Raw genomic sequence first — 16,600 nt, 5'->3', positions numbered from 1 at the left:
AAGTTTGCGTATTTTTTAATTTGTTATTATGGGTTATTACGTGCAGATAGGATAAAATGACAGTTTCATGAGTGTCAAAAGCAAAAGGGGTCCAAATACTGCTCTCAACATGGTGTCCACAAAGTGAGCGTTCAAAAGCGAGAAACTCGTCAAAGTCATTGACTGATAGGGATTTTTGACAAAATATTTAAAACAATGATTTATTTATTTGGGGTACTATGTGTTAAAAGGGGCCATACGTGATCACACAGTTATTTCTATATTGACTCTAACATCACTTTGATCCACTATTTGATCTCAAATGGAATGTGCTGTTCAGATCTTAGTCTGAAAAACAGATGTTGTGCAAATACTGACAGCGTGGACTGTGGCTGCACACGAAATAAGACAACACGTTAAAAAAAGCATTGGACACAAACTGTTGGTCAACAGATATTCATTTTAATGCTCCGGGGGCTGCTTGGTCATTCTCAGGGAACTGTTGATGTCTTTAAACATATTCATTTTATTTCACTTATTGATTTCATTTGTAACTGCTATTGATCCATTTATCATTCTATTTTTAAATCTTAATTCCATTGGTTATTTTCACCATTTTTGTTTCTCATGTGCATTAGTCTGCAATGGTTTAACTGTTTACAACAATCAGCCACACACACACACACACACACACACACACACACACACACACACACACACACACATACGAATGTAATGTGGAACACTTTATTATAATGACTTTATTCCAAACACATACAGTAAATACAGAAGTGCATCCTATAAGGCATAAAAAGGCATTTACATTCATACTGCTCAATATTTAGATAACTTAATAAATACAACAATTATACTCCTGCAAGAAGACTTGAACCATCCAGAGTCTCTTGCTGTGTTACAGTAACACTTGCTGTCTGCTCCAATCAGAAAGAATCTGTGTACAATGGCTTCTTTCGGGGAGTATTTAATGAACTGATGAGCAAATTCCAGAGGTTTGTTCACTAAAAGAAAACACCTGGCTCTGCTGCGAGGCAGCGTCATTCTTTTCAGCAAAATGGCGACACAGCGACAAATTGACGTTTTGTGTGACAGTGACCTGGTGCAGTCATTTTGACAGTCTGCTGTTAAAAGTTTTTTTAAGGCATAAAGATGAGTAATAACTATTAGTAAATCCACATGAACAAAACAAGATTTAAAATCCATTGTGGCACATTTCCCCCCCCAACATAAAAATGTAAAACCTTAATGTGAACACAGTCAAAACATTGTTAAAATGTTAAAATACATCAGAGTTTAACACACACACACAAATGATTGAGGATGACATGGACCCCACTGAGATAGGTGAGGGAAGAGTTAGGGTGGAATCAGGTTGAACCAATGAGAAGGGAGGGGGCGGTGCTCATGATTATCCATGGGTGCGGTTGAATTGTCAAATTGTCTTAGAAAGTTTTTTTAATCTTGACGTGACCCAGAAGTATTTGAACGGCAGCCATGGTAAGAGCTGGTCAGATTCTCTAAATGTATAGGAAAGGAGCTTCCTTTCCTATCTCCTAGCCCCACAATTCATTGCGGCAGCGATATTTAACGTGACGCACCATGCACGAACGCAAACGATTCAATCCGAAGAAGTAGAAGAGCATGATTATGACCCAGAAGAGACGCATGTCATCATGTCAGTTACTGTTACATATGAATCATTTACATCTGATGTCACACGGTGGTAAAACACTGAAACATGCGGATGGAGCCGCTGAGTTTTTTGTAGTTCATCTTCAGAAATGTTTAGTTTCATCACGACAGACGCATCAACACGTCCACCGTCACGTGATGACGTAGTTTAGTGAAAGTGGAGTCGGATTCTCTGAGCAGCGCTGTCGACTTCTCCTGAGTCCTATCAGTCCTCCTTTACACCTTTCATTGACCTCATAGCGTTTTCCACTGAGGAGAACATTTCAATTGCACCCCATGTCTGAAAGTTATTAGTCCTAAACATTGAGAGAGAGAGAGAAAAAAAACTACAAACGACCAAGAGAACTACCAATCCATGAGCTGACACGAGTCATCAAGAACTACAGAAATACTGTAGCAATGCTCTAACACCAGAGGGCGCACCTTGACCAAAAACTGTCTTGAGCGAGGAAGGTACCATAGGTGAATTGCAATTCTGAATGCTGAGTGTGTATCTGTCATGCCTCGGTCAAACATCATCGACAGAGAAGCTGGAGGTCCCCCTCTCAAGGAGTCGGGACATCAGGGGGATATTCAGTGGACGGACTCTGACGAACAGAACAGGAGCACAAGTTTAGATCAGGGGGACGAGGGATGCAGGTGAAACATATCGTGGTGAGAAAAAAGACAAAGACCACCAGAAGACACACAATGTAAGAGACATCAAAATAAACTGGAAAAAATAAAGGGAGTGTATTCATATAGTGCTTTACATTCAGTCCCATTTACACACAAATTCATACAGCGCTTCTTCTACTTAAACACTGACGACACAGCAGCGTTAAGAGTCTTGCACAAGGACACTTCGTCATGCGGACTGGCAAGAAGCAGGGATCGAAACACCGGGGAGGTGGAAGTAGCCTGCTGGAACCCAGATGGATTCTGGGAGCTCATTCATTTGCTCTGTCAGACTCTGTCTGGATCTGTTCCATTGGGAAGTAATTTGGCAGTTTTCTTCCGGTCCAATCACAACCGATTATCTGATAATGGGCGGCGTCTATACACTGTGACGCGGAGAGAGATGGGACTTTTGTAAACAACCAAGATGGCCGCCGTTGATGATGAACGAGCATTTAAATGAAAGTACCTGATATTTTCATATTTCTCTCCCCATAAAGACAGCAACACACTTCACAGACATATTGTGGAATCATCATCATCATCACAGACATCACATCATCTCCTCTCTGCTCTTGTCTGTTGCCCAACAGACGTCACATGACTCGTCTGCGTCCGTTGGGAAATTGAAAATGAACCGAGGTCCCAGACTAATACGTAATTGAGTATTAGTCTGGCTACGACAGGCTAGTGACTAAGAACACAAATGTCACTGAAGCACGACGGTGGCAGTATCATGACCCCTGAGGATACAGTCAAGACAACATTGGAGTAAATGTAGGTCTTGTCGATGAGAAGTATTAGACCTAAAACCGATTGAACATCTGTGGAGATTCTAATAAAAGTAACAAAAATGTCAAGTTTGCGTATTTTTTAATTTGTTATTATGGGTTATTACGTGCAGATAGGATAAAATGACAGTTTCATGAGTGTCAAAAGCAAAAGGGGTCCAAATACTGCTCTCAACATGGTGTCCACAAAGTGAGCGTTCAAAAGCGAGAAACTCGTCAAAGTCATTGACTGATAGGGATTTTTGACAAAATATTTAAAACAATGATTTATTTATTTGGGGTACTATGTGTTAAAAGGGGCCATACGTGATCACACAGTTATTTCTATATTGACTCTAACATCACTTTGATCCACTATTTGATCTCAAATGGAATGTGCTGTTCAGATCTTAGTCTGAAAAACAGATGTTGTGCAAATACTGACAGCGTGGACTGTGGCTGCACACGAAATAAGACAACACGTTAAAAAAAGCATTGGACACAAACTGTTGGTCAACAGATATTCATTTTAATGCTCCGGGGGCTGCTTGGTCATTCTCAGGGAACTGTTGATGTCTTTAAACATATTAATTTTATTTCACTTATTGATTTCATTTGTAACTGCTATTGATCCATTTATCATTCTATTTTTAAATCTTAATTCCATTGGTTATTTTCACCATTTTTGTTTCTCATGTGCATTAGTCTGCAATGGTTTAACTGTTTACAACAATCAGCCACACACACACACACACACACACACACACACACACACACACACACATACGAATGTAATGTGGAACACTTTATTATAATGACTTTATTCCAAACACATACAGTAAATACAGAAGTGCATCCTATAAGGCATAAAAAGGCATTTACATTCATACTGCTCAATATTTAGATAACTTAATAAATACAACAATTATACTCCTGCAAGAAGACTTGAACCATCCAGAGTCTCTTGCTGTGTTACAGTAACACTTGCTGTCTGCTCCAATCAGAAAGAATCTGTGTACAATGGCTTCTTTCGGGGAGTATTTAATGAACTGATGAGCAAATTCCAGAGGTTTGTTCACTAAAAGAAAACACCTGGCTCTGCTGCGAGGCAGCGTCATTCTTTTCAGCAAAATGGCGACACAGCGACAAATTGACGTTTTGTGTGACAGTGACCTGGTGCAGTCATTTTGACAGTCTGCTGATGTTATAACGTCAACATGGGAGTCTTTTTTTTAACCATGACCATCGTTCATACCCTTAACCAAGTGTTTACTATTGTAACAATGACAACAAAGATCCTCTAAGTTTAACACAGATTTAATTTTAACCCCCAAAAAATGAGCTTTCCATACATCTAACCTAGTTACAGTTTTTACCATACTACTGTCACCTAATCGAATGATTAGTTCATTATTTTTCAACAGTGATTTTTAATGGTATTTCTGTGGAATATCTTATGCAGGCAACGCTCCCATTGGATATGTCCGATGGTAGGAATAACAGCTCTTACCCCTTGGCCATCGGGAGGTTCAGGAGACTTCCCCAACGGCCAGGGGTCATATTTCAATTTCAGATGTAAGTTACAGTCAATGACGTATTTAAACAGGTGACAGCTGCCGCGGCATTGTCTGACCTGGCTTTCGCATCCGCAGACAGCGGATTGGCTCAGCCTGACCCTCATCCGGGTCACTTACTTCCCTCTGAAGTTACACGGAGAAAACCTAAAAATGTCGAAATGAAAAAACGGTGGTGGTGGAGTTGAAAAGGAAATGGCCGGCGCAGAGAAGTTGAGATTAAAAAGAAAAAAACAGTTGCAAAATGCCCAAAATTAACTGACATTTTCCTTAGTGGAAAGGCCAAAGACTATTAACATTTTCAATTAAAATTACTTCCAAAAAATGTTCAACGTGCCCTCTTCACGCGCTCTCTTAAAAAGCTGCTCCATCCCAAAGTACCGGGCCGAATTTTTGTCCCAGTACATCCCTGCCTCCTACATTATGTATATATATATATATATATATATATATATATATATATATGTTTGTTTGTTGGAGGATGAATTATTATACTCGCACAGGTGTCATACTCCACTCTGTAGGACACTGTACTTGTTGCGTTGTGTTTGGTCATATTTGACTGGATTTCACGGAAACCCCACCAGGTGTACGACAGCTGGACATGCAGCCCTTCTCCAGTTCTGCAACATGCAGGGGGGAGTGCTTGGTCTCAGACAGAGCAGAGGTGTTTACAGGCGTCTCCGAGCTGCCGCTGTCTCATCTCTTGTGGAAGCTGGGGCTGTGAATGATCTGAGAGAGCTTTCCGAACGAGTCCATTGCGTCCACAGGCTGTTCTGTTTGTGCTGTGCTGTGCTCTGGCTGCTCCGGGGTGTCCCATCCCGGGGCAAAGGCCGCCTGATCTAATGTGCTGATCCTGGGGAGGAACTGCGCCAGAGCCGGGACGCCTCGGTCACGACCCTGCAGCCTCTGACGCTGGTTCCCCAGACTGAGCAGGGCTCCTTGTGTGTCGGATATGTAGATATTGTACCCGTCTGGCAAGATATGCTCTCTGAAGGTGCAGTCGTCTTTGCTGTAGGTGTGCTGGAAAAGACAGGGAGACATACGTCCATGTGTTGAGAGAAAATGTCAGACAAAGAAGAAAAGATTTTTGTCTGTTCGTTTGTTAGCTGTATTATTTAAAACGTTTTGGACAGATTTGGATGAAAATTTGATCAAAGATTTGATCAACATTTCTTCACCATTGCATTATTGGGCAAAACTTTGAGTAATATATGTTTTTAATTATGCAGGTCAGATGGATATTTTGGTTGAAACGGCATATCGGTGGGGAATCGGTCCTCACTATCTCTATGTTCTTGTACTGGATCACTGACCAAACAAAGGTAAACAGTGTGTCCAATTACTCCATGACGAATTGCACATTTGGCTGCATCATGTATTTTCAGCATATTAAAATCATCTGTCACCTGGATGGAGGGTTAGGGTTAGGGTTAGTCTGTTACACATGCCTTATTTTGTACAAATAAAGTTTGACTAAATGTATTTTGTCTCTTAATTGCTTTATACCATTATTATGTAGTTTTTACATCTTGAGGTTCCATTCCTGAAGCAGATACATTTTAATTGTAATTAAATACTCTGCATTTTGCCATCTTGTTAAATAATCACTTATGATGCAGCTTAGCTTTTTTTGAATGTATGCAAAAGCACTACACTTTACCTATCACCAACAATGAAACATTATAATTAGGCATGAATCATTATAGATGCATGAATATGTACTTCACTTTACTTAACACATTCAATGGGGACCTATGATACTGCATAGAGTATTATAGTGTACTATGAGTCCTTACTACAGTTGATTGTTGAGGTGTGTATAGGTAGTCATAATGTATTATAAAACCATCAGTCAACCTCTCGTTTATAACTAGTCAAAAGCATCCATAAGATACTTGAATTTATAATTCATTACAGGCAACATCTATAATGTCTTGTGACTGTTGATATAGTGCATCAGAATGCATTATGTGTGTTTATGAGGACAGTTATAAAACATTATGAATGCATTATAATGCACTACGAATGCTGTCATAATGCACTATAGATATGGGCTTCATAGAAAGATTTTTTTCTTAATCCTCACTTGTTAATGTGTTTATGTTTTCTCCGATATACTGATATATGTTCCAGCAGCCAATTTTCTTCTAACTCCATTTTTCACTTTTAGCCAATTTGCTACAGCCTCATCTCTATGTATACAGCATATTTATATCCTCTAAATATATTGGATTGTTGTTGATTTGACACACACTACTGGAGATATTAAATACTGCACACAATAAATGACCTTGCTTTGTTTGTTTGCTTTGTTCTTGCCGAATAATCATGAAAAAACTTGCGTTGTTTCGTGAGAATTAGTTAATGAAATAATAAAAAAAGTTGCCACACATTCTCCCATGAATGACAATGTCAGATGCTTGCTCACCTCAGTTCACTAAAGTTTGAATTCTACAGTCTGACTTGTTCTGGTATGACCAGTTGCTTATTGAGGCTAATGTTAAATAATGTAATTGTTGATTGATAGACATTGTTAACAGTTTGTTTACAGACCTTACATGTGCATGTTCCCACATTGCAGTAATTTGTGAAGCAATTAGTTGCTCAAAAGAAATTTACTTTGCTATTTGCTTATTTTCTGTCTTGTAATTGCAAACTTATTATCTTTGGGTTTCAAATACTGAAAAAAATAATCAGCAGTCAATCATTAAATTGAATTACTACACAGGAAACCTCATGTAATATTCCAGCGCAGGATTGCTGTTCACATATTGCACAATGAGTGGTAGAAATGGGGGATTAATGCTGCTTTGAGTTCTCAAAAGAATATTTACTATTGTTTTTCCCTTGTATTCTGTATTTTAAGGAAGAGTTTGCATGAATGGTGGCTTTAGATAGAGAGCTGCTTTTATATATATATATATATATTTTTAAATCATGTTTAAATAGATGTGCAAGTTCTTCGACGGATGTTTACTTTGAGCAGAGCCAGCCAGAGGCCAAGGTTGTTGTTGCTGCTGCTGGAGCTTTTCATTCAGGTTTTTTACTTTGCAAACACTTCCTACCCTGCACCAAACTGGACAAAGGTTGATGAACCAGCCGACTGTTTCAGTGAATGACTGACTGGCATGCAGTCTGATTCTTTGAAAATGTTCTCAATGGAGTTATATCCATGTGGGAGAGGCTTTTCTTTGGAACATTGCTAATTTTAAGAAGGTGAGGTTTATCAAAAGATCACAGATCACCATAATTACACTATTACTGTTTGTAAAAAAAAACAGTTAATGGTGAACAATAAGACCTTTTTTGTGTAGAACTCATCTGAGAAGTGTTTGTGCAGCGCATTAGTTATCTATCTAACCCATCTATCTAATAGTATCTGTTTGTGATCCTATGGCTCAACCAGTTTGACTGAATTATACTAGAAAAGGATTAATATACAGTACAACGGCTGAAAAGATCCAGTTACAACATCTGAAAAAACTGATAGACAAAGTTAATAGCTCAAGTTGCTGTTGAAGTGAAGTCACTTCTTTGAAAAAGTAAAAAGAAGTGAAAAATGAATAATCAAAAATAAAACTTTTTAGGTGTAGGCACTGAGCGCAGATGATGTGTTGGCTGAAGAGTGAGAAATGAAAGCAGTGGAACTCCAAAGTAAAGTTCATTTGGATACACTCATCTGGTCTCTTTGACCTGCAGGTCTGGAGCTTTTATCAAACATCTCACACTCCTGTCTGTCTGGACACATGGAGTGAAGCAAACAATGCACTGTTGTTTGCATTATAACAGATATCAGTGTTATTTTGAATAAAGTTTCAGGGGTTTTGCACAAAATGTAGCCTCATACAGTAGCTGCTGCAGAGTCAAAAAAGTATACCGAAGTCATTTCTAATCCTTAGCCAGAGTATAAATAGTGCTCAGACGCTACAGTCACTGACAGCGTCAATGATACCCTAACAAGCTACAAGTACCCTAACACACTACAATGATTCCCTAGTAAGTTACAATGATACCCTAACAAACTACAAAGATACCCTAACAAGATACAAGTACCATAACACGCTAAAATGATACCCTAACAAGGTAAAATGATAACCTAACACGCTACAATGATACCCTGACAAGCTACAACCATACCCTTGCAAGCTACAATGATACCCCAATAAGCTACAAAGATACCCTAACAAACTACAAAAATACCCTAACAAGCTACAAGTACCCAAACATATTTCTCTGGATCAACCAGACAGACTACATACTAGAAGAGCAGCCAAATCCCCATCTGTTATTAGCAGAGCCGGTCCTAGCCTATATGGGGCCCTAAGCAGAATTTGATTTGGGCCCACCCACCGCCACTAATACTGTTGTCAATGCTTGATCATTCGCACACTTTCTGTAAATCATTATCAATTTGTATGGATATATACAATTAGTTGTAGCTGTGTTGCTTACATTATACCAATGTCATCCTTTATGCTTGTATGGTTTTTAATCTTAGAAGTAATCAAGTCAAAATAGTGGTCCAGTGTTAATTTGCAATTTAATATTCCAATTGACTAGCGAATCTAGCTGTTGTTATACTTTCTTAGCTAATGGTTAGCTAGCTAACGTTAGCTGAAGATACCTCGACTGAACTGAAGGCTTGTTTGATGGCTAGCTAGTCGGTGACTGTTTATGGTGAAACATTAAAATTAGTTATGCATGTCCTTTTTTGTTACATTGTCTTTATCTTTAACTGTCTGACTGACTATGGCTGTATCGTGCCTTAGTTTACATTGTGCTGGTGGCCAGGGGGCCCTAAGCAGCTGCTTAGCTCGCTTATACCTTGGCCCGGCCCTGGTTACCAGCAGCAGCTCTCTGTAGAGTCAGACTGTACTCTGCAGGTTGTGCAACCAGGAAAAATGACACTATTAATCAACACATTTTTAGAAAAAAAGGTGAACTCCAATAAGACTATTACAAAAGAAACAGTGTCACATTCATGAGTCACATTCATCATAATGGTTGTTGTTATCGATTTAGTCAATACAAATTAAGTTATTAATTTATACATATTGAAAATCAAATAATTTAGTCTGTTGAGTTTTATCTAAAATTAAAGACAATATTTTTACAAAAGTGTAAGTATTAAATCTCAGTTCAGTTCTACTGGTCGTGATTTAGTCCAGTCATTTTAATTTATAGGCATTGATTAAGCTGAATACAGTGGGCTTTTTCTCAGTGAGCATTCAGTACATGTCACACTAAGTTTATAATAGGGTTGTACACTTTACCAATAGATCATATCAACTATGTGATCAATATCAGGTCTCATTTTTTTCATTCTGCAGTGGTAATAAGAGAAAAATATATTTGACTTTACTTCACATTTAATGTCCTGATGTGACTTTTTATAAATATTAACTGAATTAAATTAATACATTTTTGATTTACTTTTTCTAACATTTGCAACTGATTTTCCTGTCATTAATAAACAACAGATGTAAACATCATTTGGCAGCAGGTTGTCATATCTTCATATAAGTCCTTACCGATGAGTACAGTCTTCCATCACCTTGTATGCAGAGAAATCGTGCAGTTGCTACTCCTCTGATTGCAACGCAGCCTGGATCCACTGGACGGATCTCCAGCAGACCTGCAGGTCACATACTCATCAGAATGGAGATTCACACCAATCCAGTCATCAGAGTGATTTACCAACCCTTCCTAAGTCTGTGTTTGAATTGTTTTACTTACTGTACAGAGTTTGGTCCGCAGAGCCATGGATCTGTCCATCATCACTGATCAGCAGGTGAAGCCCTGGCCTGGCAGCGTACAGGTGTCTGAGTCGGACCACCTGGTCCCAGCCTTGGTGGATGTGGGGTCCCTGGTCCGATAGGGGTAAAGAATCCACTCCAGCAGCAAAAAGCACATTGGCAACGGATACAGTGACCGCAAGCAGAAGCATGATTCACCAAATCCTCTTCATGCACAGTGTTACCGCTCCCTCCAGCTGGCAGAGTGAAGTACGGTAGTCTCATCTTAACCCTGCCTTTTAAACACGGCCCTTATCAGTTCCAGATAACCCTCTTTCCGAAATCCAGTTCCCAGAAACAAACCACAACACACCCCTGCATGACATCCAACTGAATCAGAGCTCTCCACTGGAGAGACGAGCCTTGCACACTTCATTCAAAACTCAATCAATTCTTTCTTTATAAAATAGGATGATTTTTTCTTACTGATTATGTTTACTTCCGCATACAGACTACATATACAGTTTAGCCATAGAATCAACTCTTCTCATCACAATCAGTCAAGTCAGATATAATAAGTTAAGTAAAATTTAATTTTAATTTAAATGAAATTGGAGACAATTACTGTTCATAAATATAAAAACAGGACCATTAGCATATTGGACTGTGGGCCTATTATTATTGTTGTTAGTGGTTGTAGTAGCATAATTATTGGTAGTACAAGTACAAATCTGAGGTGGAATGTTTTCAATTGAAAGCAAATCCAATCCACTGCAGTACAGGGGGAATATTGGATATTTTTACATATTTCATAAATATTTCATAAAATATATTGCACTTTCATAGATAAAACTAGAAATGCACTTCTTCTTTTTCAATAGTCTCCCATATCATTACTCCAATGTTACATTTCTTCTTAAAGAGCATGTGTAAATATTTATTAATACAATCTGTAACTAAAATAAAGACAATTGTATATTTATGTAAATGCACTTTCAGTGTGTATTCCCCATGCATTAGCGTTAGGCTAAAACTTTGCCATACTGTATCCTTGAGTTTTGATGGATTTGAAAAAACAAACAAACAGATTATTATCAATATCTTGGGTATTCAGAATCCGACATTACAATGTAGTCTTACCGTCACTAAAAGTATAATGTGCTGATAATATTGACATACATTTACTTCAGTAACTTTTCAATTTGGGACTTTTACTTGTATTGCAGTATATTTATATTGTAGTTTTGGTACTTTTGCTGAAGTAAATGATCTTGCAAGGCATTATTGTATGTCATTTACTTACTGACAACAATGTGCTTTACCAAGTCACACAACATTGATAGATTAATGTGAGAATATCATGAAATAAACAATGCAGCAGACGTAGAAGCGGTAATAATAGTAGTAGTAGTAGGTTGTAGTAGGCCTCATAATACAAATAGTGGTAATAGTTGCATGTATAGTAGTAGTAAGAACAGAGGTAACAGTATTAGTAGTATTATTGTTTTTGTTTTGTACGTTAATGCGAAGGGTAGTCAACCAGAAGGATCAGGTCCAGTCTCAGTATACCTTGACTGCTGCCTATAGACTAGTTGTCTAACACTGATCATCATGTTGCATCATTATGGAACATAAAGTGCTACCAAATGTGCTCTGTCAAATTGCACGTTCTTTATTTGTGGACGGGGTAAAGTCTACAGATTGGCCCGATTCCAAGCGGAGCTGTGATGCCAGGTCACTGCACACTTCCGCTCTTATCATCCTCCGGCCCGTGCTTCCGCTACATGGCCTCACATCTACAAACAAGTTAAACTGAAATGGAGAGCAAACACCACCATTCACTAAAACACGGCTTTTATTTAATAATTTTGCAGACTGACTCTTTTTTACTTAATCTGTCTCCACAGCTTCTGTCACTAGATGGCAGCATAGTACAAATTGTAGCTCCAGATCTAGATCCAGATCCAGACAATGATACCAAGCTACAGATAAGGGATCCAATAGCAAACCAATACCTTTTCCATGCTTTACGTTGAGAAACTTCCCTCTTTAAATCCATTTTAGGTTCAACAGATGGTGGAGTATCCAGTTCCATTATTTCAGTAAAGTTATTAAAAATAAGTATTATCAGTTAAATGTGCCTTACGTACCAACCCTAACCCTAACCCGGAGCAAAACAGAGCGGTGCGAAGAGAGGGGGAGGTCATGCTGTGTAATCATGGACTCCCATTACTGAATTGATGGCAGTGGAATTGAGGCCATACTATCTACCATGTCATTGCTGTTGTTGTGCGACATTATCCACTCAGTCAATCCTCCCAGCATCATCATAACCATCAGTTGGGATTTAAACATGTCTCCCTCTCTCCTGTCCTGACCAAGTTCTAGTTCTATATCTTATCTATTCTACTCTTATCTGCCCTAGCATCCTTCGGTCTTTGGGCTGCTGTAATGACCCTAATTTCCACACTGGGGATCAATAAAGGAGAATGTTAATTATCGTAGGTCCATTAAGGTAAGTCACAGCACATTTCAGTGTGACAAGAAGCCTCCAAACTGAACTCAAAAGTTGGCAGCCCTGATTTTACTACTCTTAATACAATGTTTAAAATACATTATAAAATAGAGAAACTTCCCTTAATCTTATCTAAATTCCACAAACAAATGCTCTTAGCATGGTCGTTTATTTGCAAACAATTTCTCCCCACATCACGTTTATCTGGAATAATCGGCATATTGCATTCAAAAATAAAAAAAATAACATTATTCTAGTGACCCAACTACTCAATGATAATGAAACATTGTTAAGTTACTCTGAATTCCTTAAATTTTTAAGCATTCCAGTCACCCCAAAAGAGTTAGCCGCTGTCATGGATGCCATTCCTTCTTGTATTTTAATTCTTCTAAAAGGGGCTGGAAAACCAGTCTGTTTACAACCACTGGACCCTAGAATGACCTCAGTTGGTAATTGTTTGACCAATACATCAAGGAATAATAATCGTAACATACCACCACACAACTACCCCCTCTTTTGTTCCCTATTGGTCTAGAAGTAAAAAACAGAAAGAATTATACCTAACCAATTTGTTAAGCATCTTAGGAAAGTACCATATCCACAAAGCAAATTTAGTCACTCTAAACCTTTTATTTATAGCTTTTGGAAAGGAAACTAAACACGGCTTGCCATTAATCAATGGACGGCTTGCCATGAAAGCCCAGGGCGTGAACCTCATCGACCCCAGTGATGAATATCAGCAGGTCCTCAAATTTAAGATCTGTCAATTTGTCTGCCAATAAATTTTGTTTAAAAATTTGAATAACATTTACATTCACTTCTAAAGTCAAATGTCTGATTTATCATAGCGGGACTAAATGAATTTAAAGTCAAACATGTATCAATAAATGAGTGTACACATATTCATTACATGGCTTAAGAGTATGAGGAAATCAAACACTTTTAGTAATAGTTTGGTTTAAAATTCCTAATTAGCTCTCCTAAATTTAATAAAGGAATAAAATGTACATTCAATCATGTAGAGAACCATCTCCCAGCTGAAGATTGTGTCCTCCTCCTCACACAGTTTGGTTCCTCTCTGACTGTAGTTGAATGTGAAGATGGACAGTGGCTCCTGCCTATTGGTAAATACTGGCAAGAAGGCAATCCAGTGTTTACTAACCAGGTCCCACAGGTTCCTAAATGCATTCATGCCACACGTGAACTGATTGATCATTTTGGCCGTTCTGTAAATCAACAGAGATAAAACTTTCATTTTACCCTGCAGAAGTTAGGAATCACAGATATTTTTTAAATTATTTTATTTATTTTGGGAAAGACTGAATAACAGGATGACAATTTATTATAATGTTAATAATCAGTTACTGTATGAAATCACCATTTCCAAATTATGTCAAAATTAGCTTACCAGTTTGAGCAGCCACGACAGGATAAGAGGAAACAGACAAGGATATCCGTAGGAGCCACTGCTGTGTAGTATTGGCCTGTTATATTGCCTTATTATATTTGGACACTAAAGGTAGATGGGAGAGCAGCAAGTTCATATCAGAGCCACAGAGCCATAGAGCACCATGGATAGATTAATCACGATTACTGTAACTACAGGATTCAGACCGGAAACCAGGAACAGAACTTACTTCTTGCAGCATTGGAAATCTGCTATGTTCACGCCATCATCAAACTTGTAACGATAAACAACAAACTAAACCTCGAATTTCTGAGTGGGAAACATTTCATTGACTCATCTGGCAGCTTCTATTTCTGTCCCAACATTTGTAACATTATCATCTCTACTTCTGCTCAGTTTGACGCAACACTAAGGAATTAAAGTATAGACACAAACAAACAAATATGTGAATGCATAAAACATTCAGTGATTGCACATTTTTAAATGTTAGGTTTTTCTGCATTTGTAAACTAAATATAAAAATCCCAATACACAGAATCAGATTTTGATATTTCATATTAACTTTAACATTTTCAAACTAAGTAGTAGCATACAGAAAATGATTGCTTTCATGTTAACAGTGATTTGTAATACGTTGTAACGTTTTTTTACTCATCTGTGTATTTGTTTACCTCAGAAAGATGTAGTGCTTCACCACACATCTATAGATTGTTGGTAGGTCTTGAATGGTGGCACTAAATACCCAGTCCCCAAAGTGGTCCTGAGGGATGCGAGGTCCACTGCAGTCTGGCACTGTCGGATCGAAGAGAGAAATATCAATGAGAACAACTCAGTTGGAGTCCAAGACAGATCAAGACTTGTCCTGCTCAGATTTAGTAGAAATGCTATTTAATACTTTTGTCAACCCTGACCACAAGTCTAATTTTATTAGTTTGTTTCAGATCTTAATAAATATTAACAGAATAATAATCAGGCACCCTTTCAACTTTGCCTTGAACATCGGGATCCGTCAGATCCAGGGCTTTTATACCTGGACCTCCAAGAGCAATGGACCAGGCAATAAGGCTGCCGTCTTTTAAGTACTTTTTCTGCTCAAAAGCAGATTGATCATATGATAAAAAGACCTGGCCAGTCTTTCCCTCAAATATACACAGAGAGTATTGAACCTCTATAAGAGTCTAGAAAAAAGAAAAAGAAAAGAGAAATACATTTAATTATATTACTGTGCAGTTCACCTGGAACCAAACACACATACATTCTAAAACACTGAATAGATAGCTTTAAGTGTTCAAATTTGATATCATGCAAACTTCAGTTCTAAAACACTGAATAAATTATAGTATGCAGACCTGAAGAACTCTCGCTTTGCTCCCCCGATGTCGTCTCCATCCTCCCCCACAAAGTCAATATGTGGAGAAGGGGTCCAGCCTTTATGGAACTTTCCAGAAGCTTCTTCCGATGTACACACAGAGTGGTCACCAGGTCATCTGAAATGTAGTCCTTTTTAAAGGTGCTTAAGATGAGGGCTAGATCCAGTTCTTCCTTAATTATATGAAATGAAGTACATCAGAAATGACTAGAAAAGAGGTTTGGTCATTCAATGGAAAATGCATAATCATTAACAGTTCTAAGAAAGAAATAGTCTCCCATTTTCTATTAGTGGAAAAAAAGATTGAATAACCTACTGATGATTGAAGTCAACAAACAGTCCATCCAAAATTGACTCCTCATTGGAGCACACACATTTTACTATAATGTTGGAAGTGTTCCCTGAAAAAGACTCAACTATGGTTGACATGTGGCATTTAAAAGTGCAAAGAAATATTATAATCACATACAGTAAGTACAAAAATGTGGGGTCAAGTAGAGAATTATTCAATGAAGAATTAAGAATATGAGACAAAAGCCTTTGTCTCCCAAAGTAGACCACCAGCTTCCATGGCGTTGGTGGATGTTGAATTGCCATACATGTGGCCTATGGCTCATGCAAATTCATCTACATGCTCTGATCTCAAGGAACAGTGAAGTGCTGCCATCTGTCCATTTTCTGTGGCTCAGTCTGTGCAGAGGCACATTGGAAAAATGCCAAACTCAGCTACACACTTCATGTAATTTTGAGCAAAGATCCCAGGATCATTGTTGAACTTTCCACATTCGAGCCACATCATTTTTTCTGGAGAAGCCATCAATACAGCCACTTACTGCAATTCTAAAAGGTTTCCATTTGTCATACCCATCAACTTTCGTTT

At 38.2% G+C, this 16,600-nt stretch overlaps 1 protein-coding gene and 1 long non-coding RNA gene across 2 annotated transcripts; both read right to left on the bottom strand.

Annotated features, from left to right (window-relative positions):
• Window positions 1-5,172: 5,172 nt before the first annotated feature.
• On the bottom strand, window positions 5,173-11,082 carry fgf19 (fibroblast growth factor 19). The gene is made up of 3 exons (XM_035628332.2): window positions 10,430-11,082; window positions 10,225-10,328; window positions 5,173-5,713 (listed from the first exon to the last, which is right to left on the bottom strand). The coding sequence occupies exons 1-3, from the start codon at window positions 10,638-10,640 to the stop codon at window positions 5,390-5,392; spliced, it is 639 nt and encodes a 212-aa protein (XP_035484225.1). The 5' UTR covers window positions 10,641-11,082; the 3' UTR covers window positions 5,173-5,389.
• A 56-nt stretch (window positions 11,083-11,138) lies between these two features.
• On the bottom strand, window positions 11,139-15,903 carry LOC118302303. The gene is made up of 4 exons (XR_004790507.2): window positions 15,701-15,903; window positions 15,023-15,143; window positions 14,352-14,456; window positions 11,139-14,169 (listed from the first exon to the last, which is right to left on the bottom strand). It is a non-coding gene; the product is annotated as an uncharacterized LOC118302303 (long non-coding RNA).
• Window positions 15,904-16,600: the final 697 nt, after the last annotated feature.

Source organism: Scophthalmus maximus, chromosome 4 (genome assembly GCF_022379125.1).
Source record: "Scophthalmus maximus strain ysfricsl-2021 chromosome 4, ASM2237912v1, whole genome shotgun sequence".
In the NCBI taxonomy this organism is placed as follows: domain Eukaryota; kingdom Metazoa; phylum Chordata; class Actinopteri; order Pleuronectiformes; family Scophthalmidae; genus Scophthalmus; species Scophthalmus maximus.
Note: the sequence above shows the minus strand (reverse complement) of the source record. Positions and strands in the feature narration are given on the sequence as shown.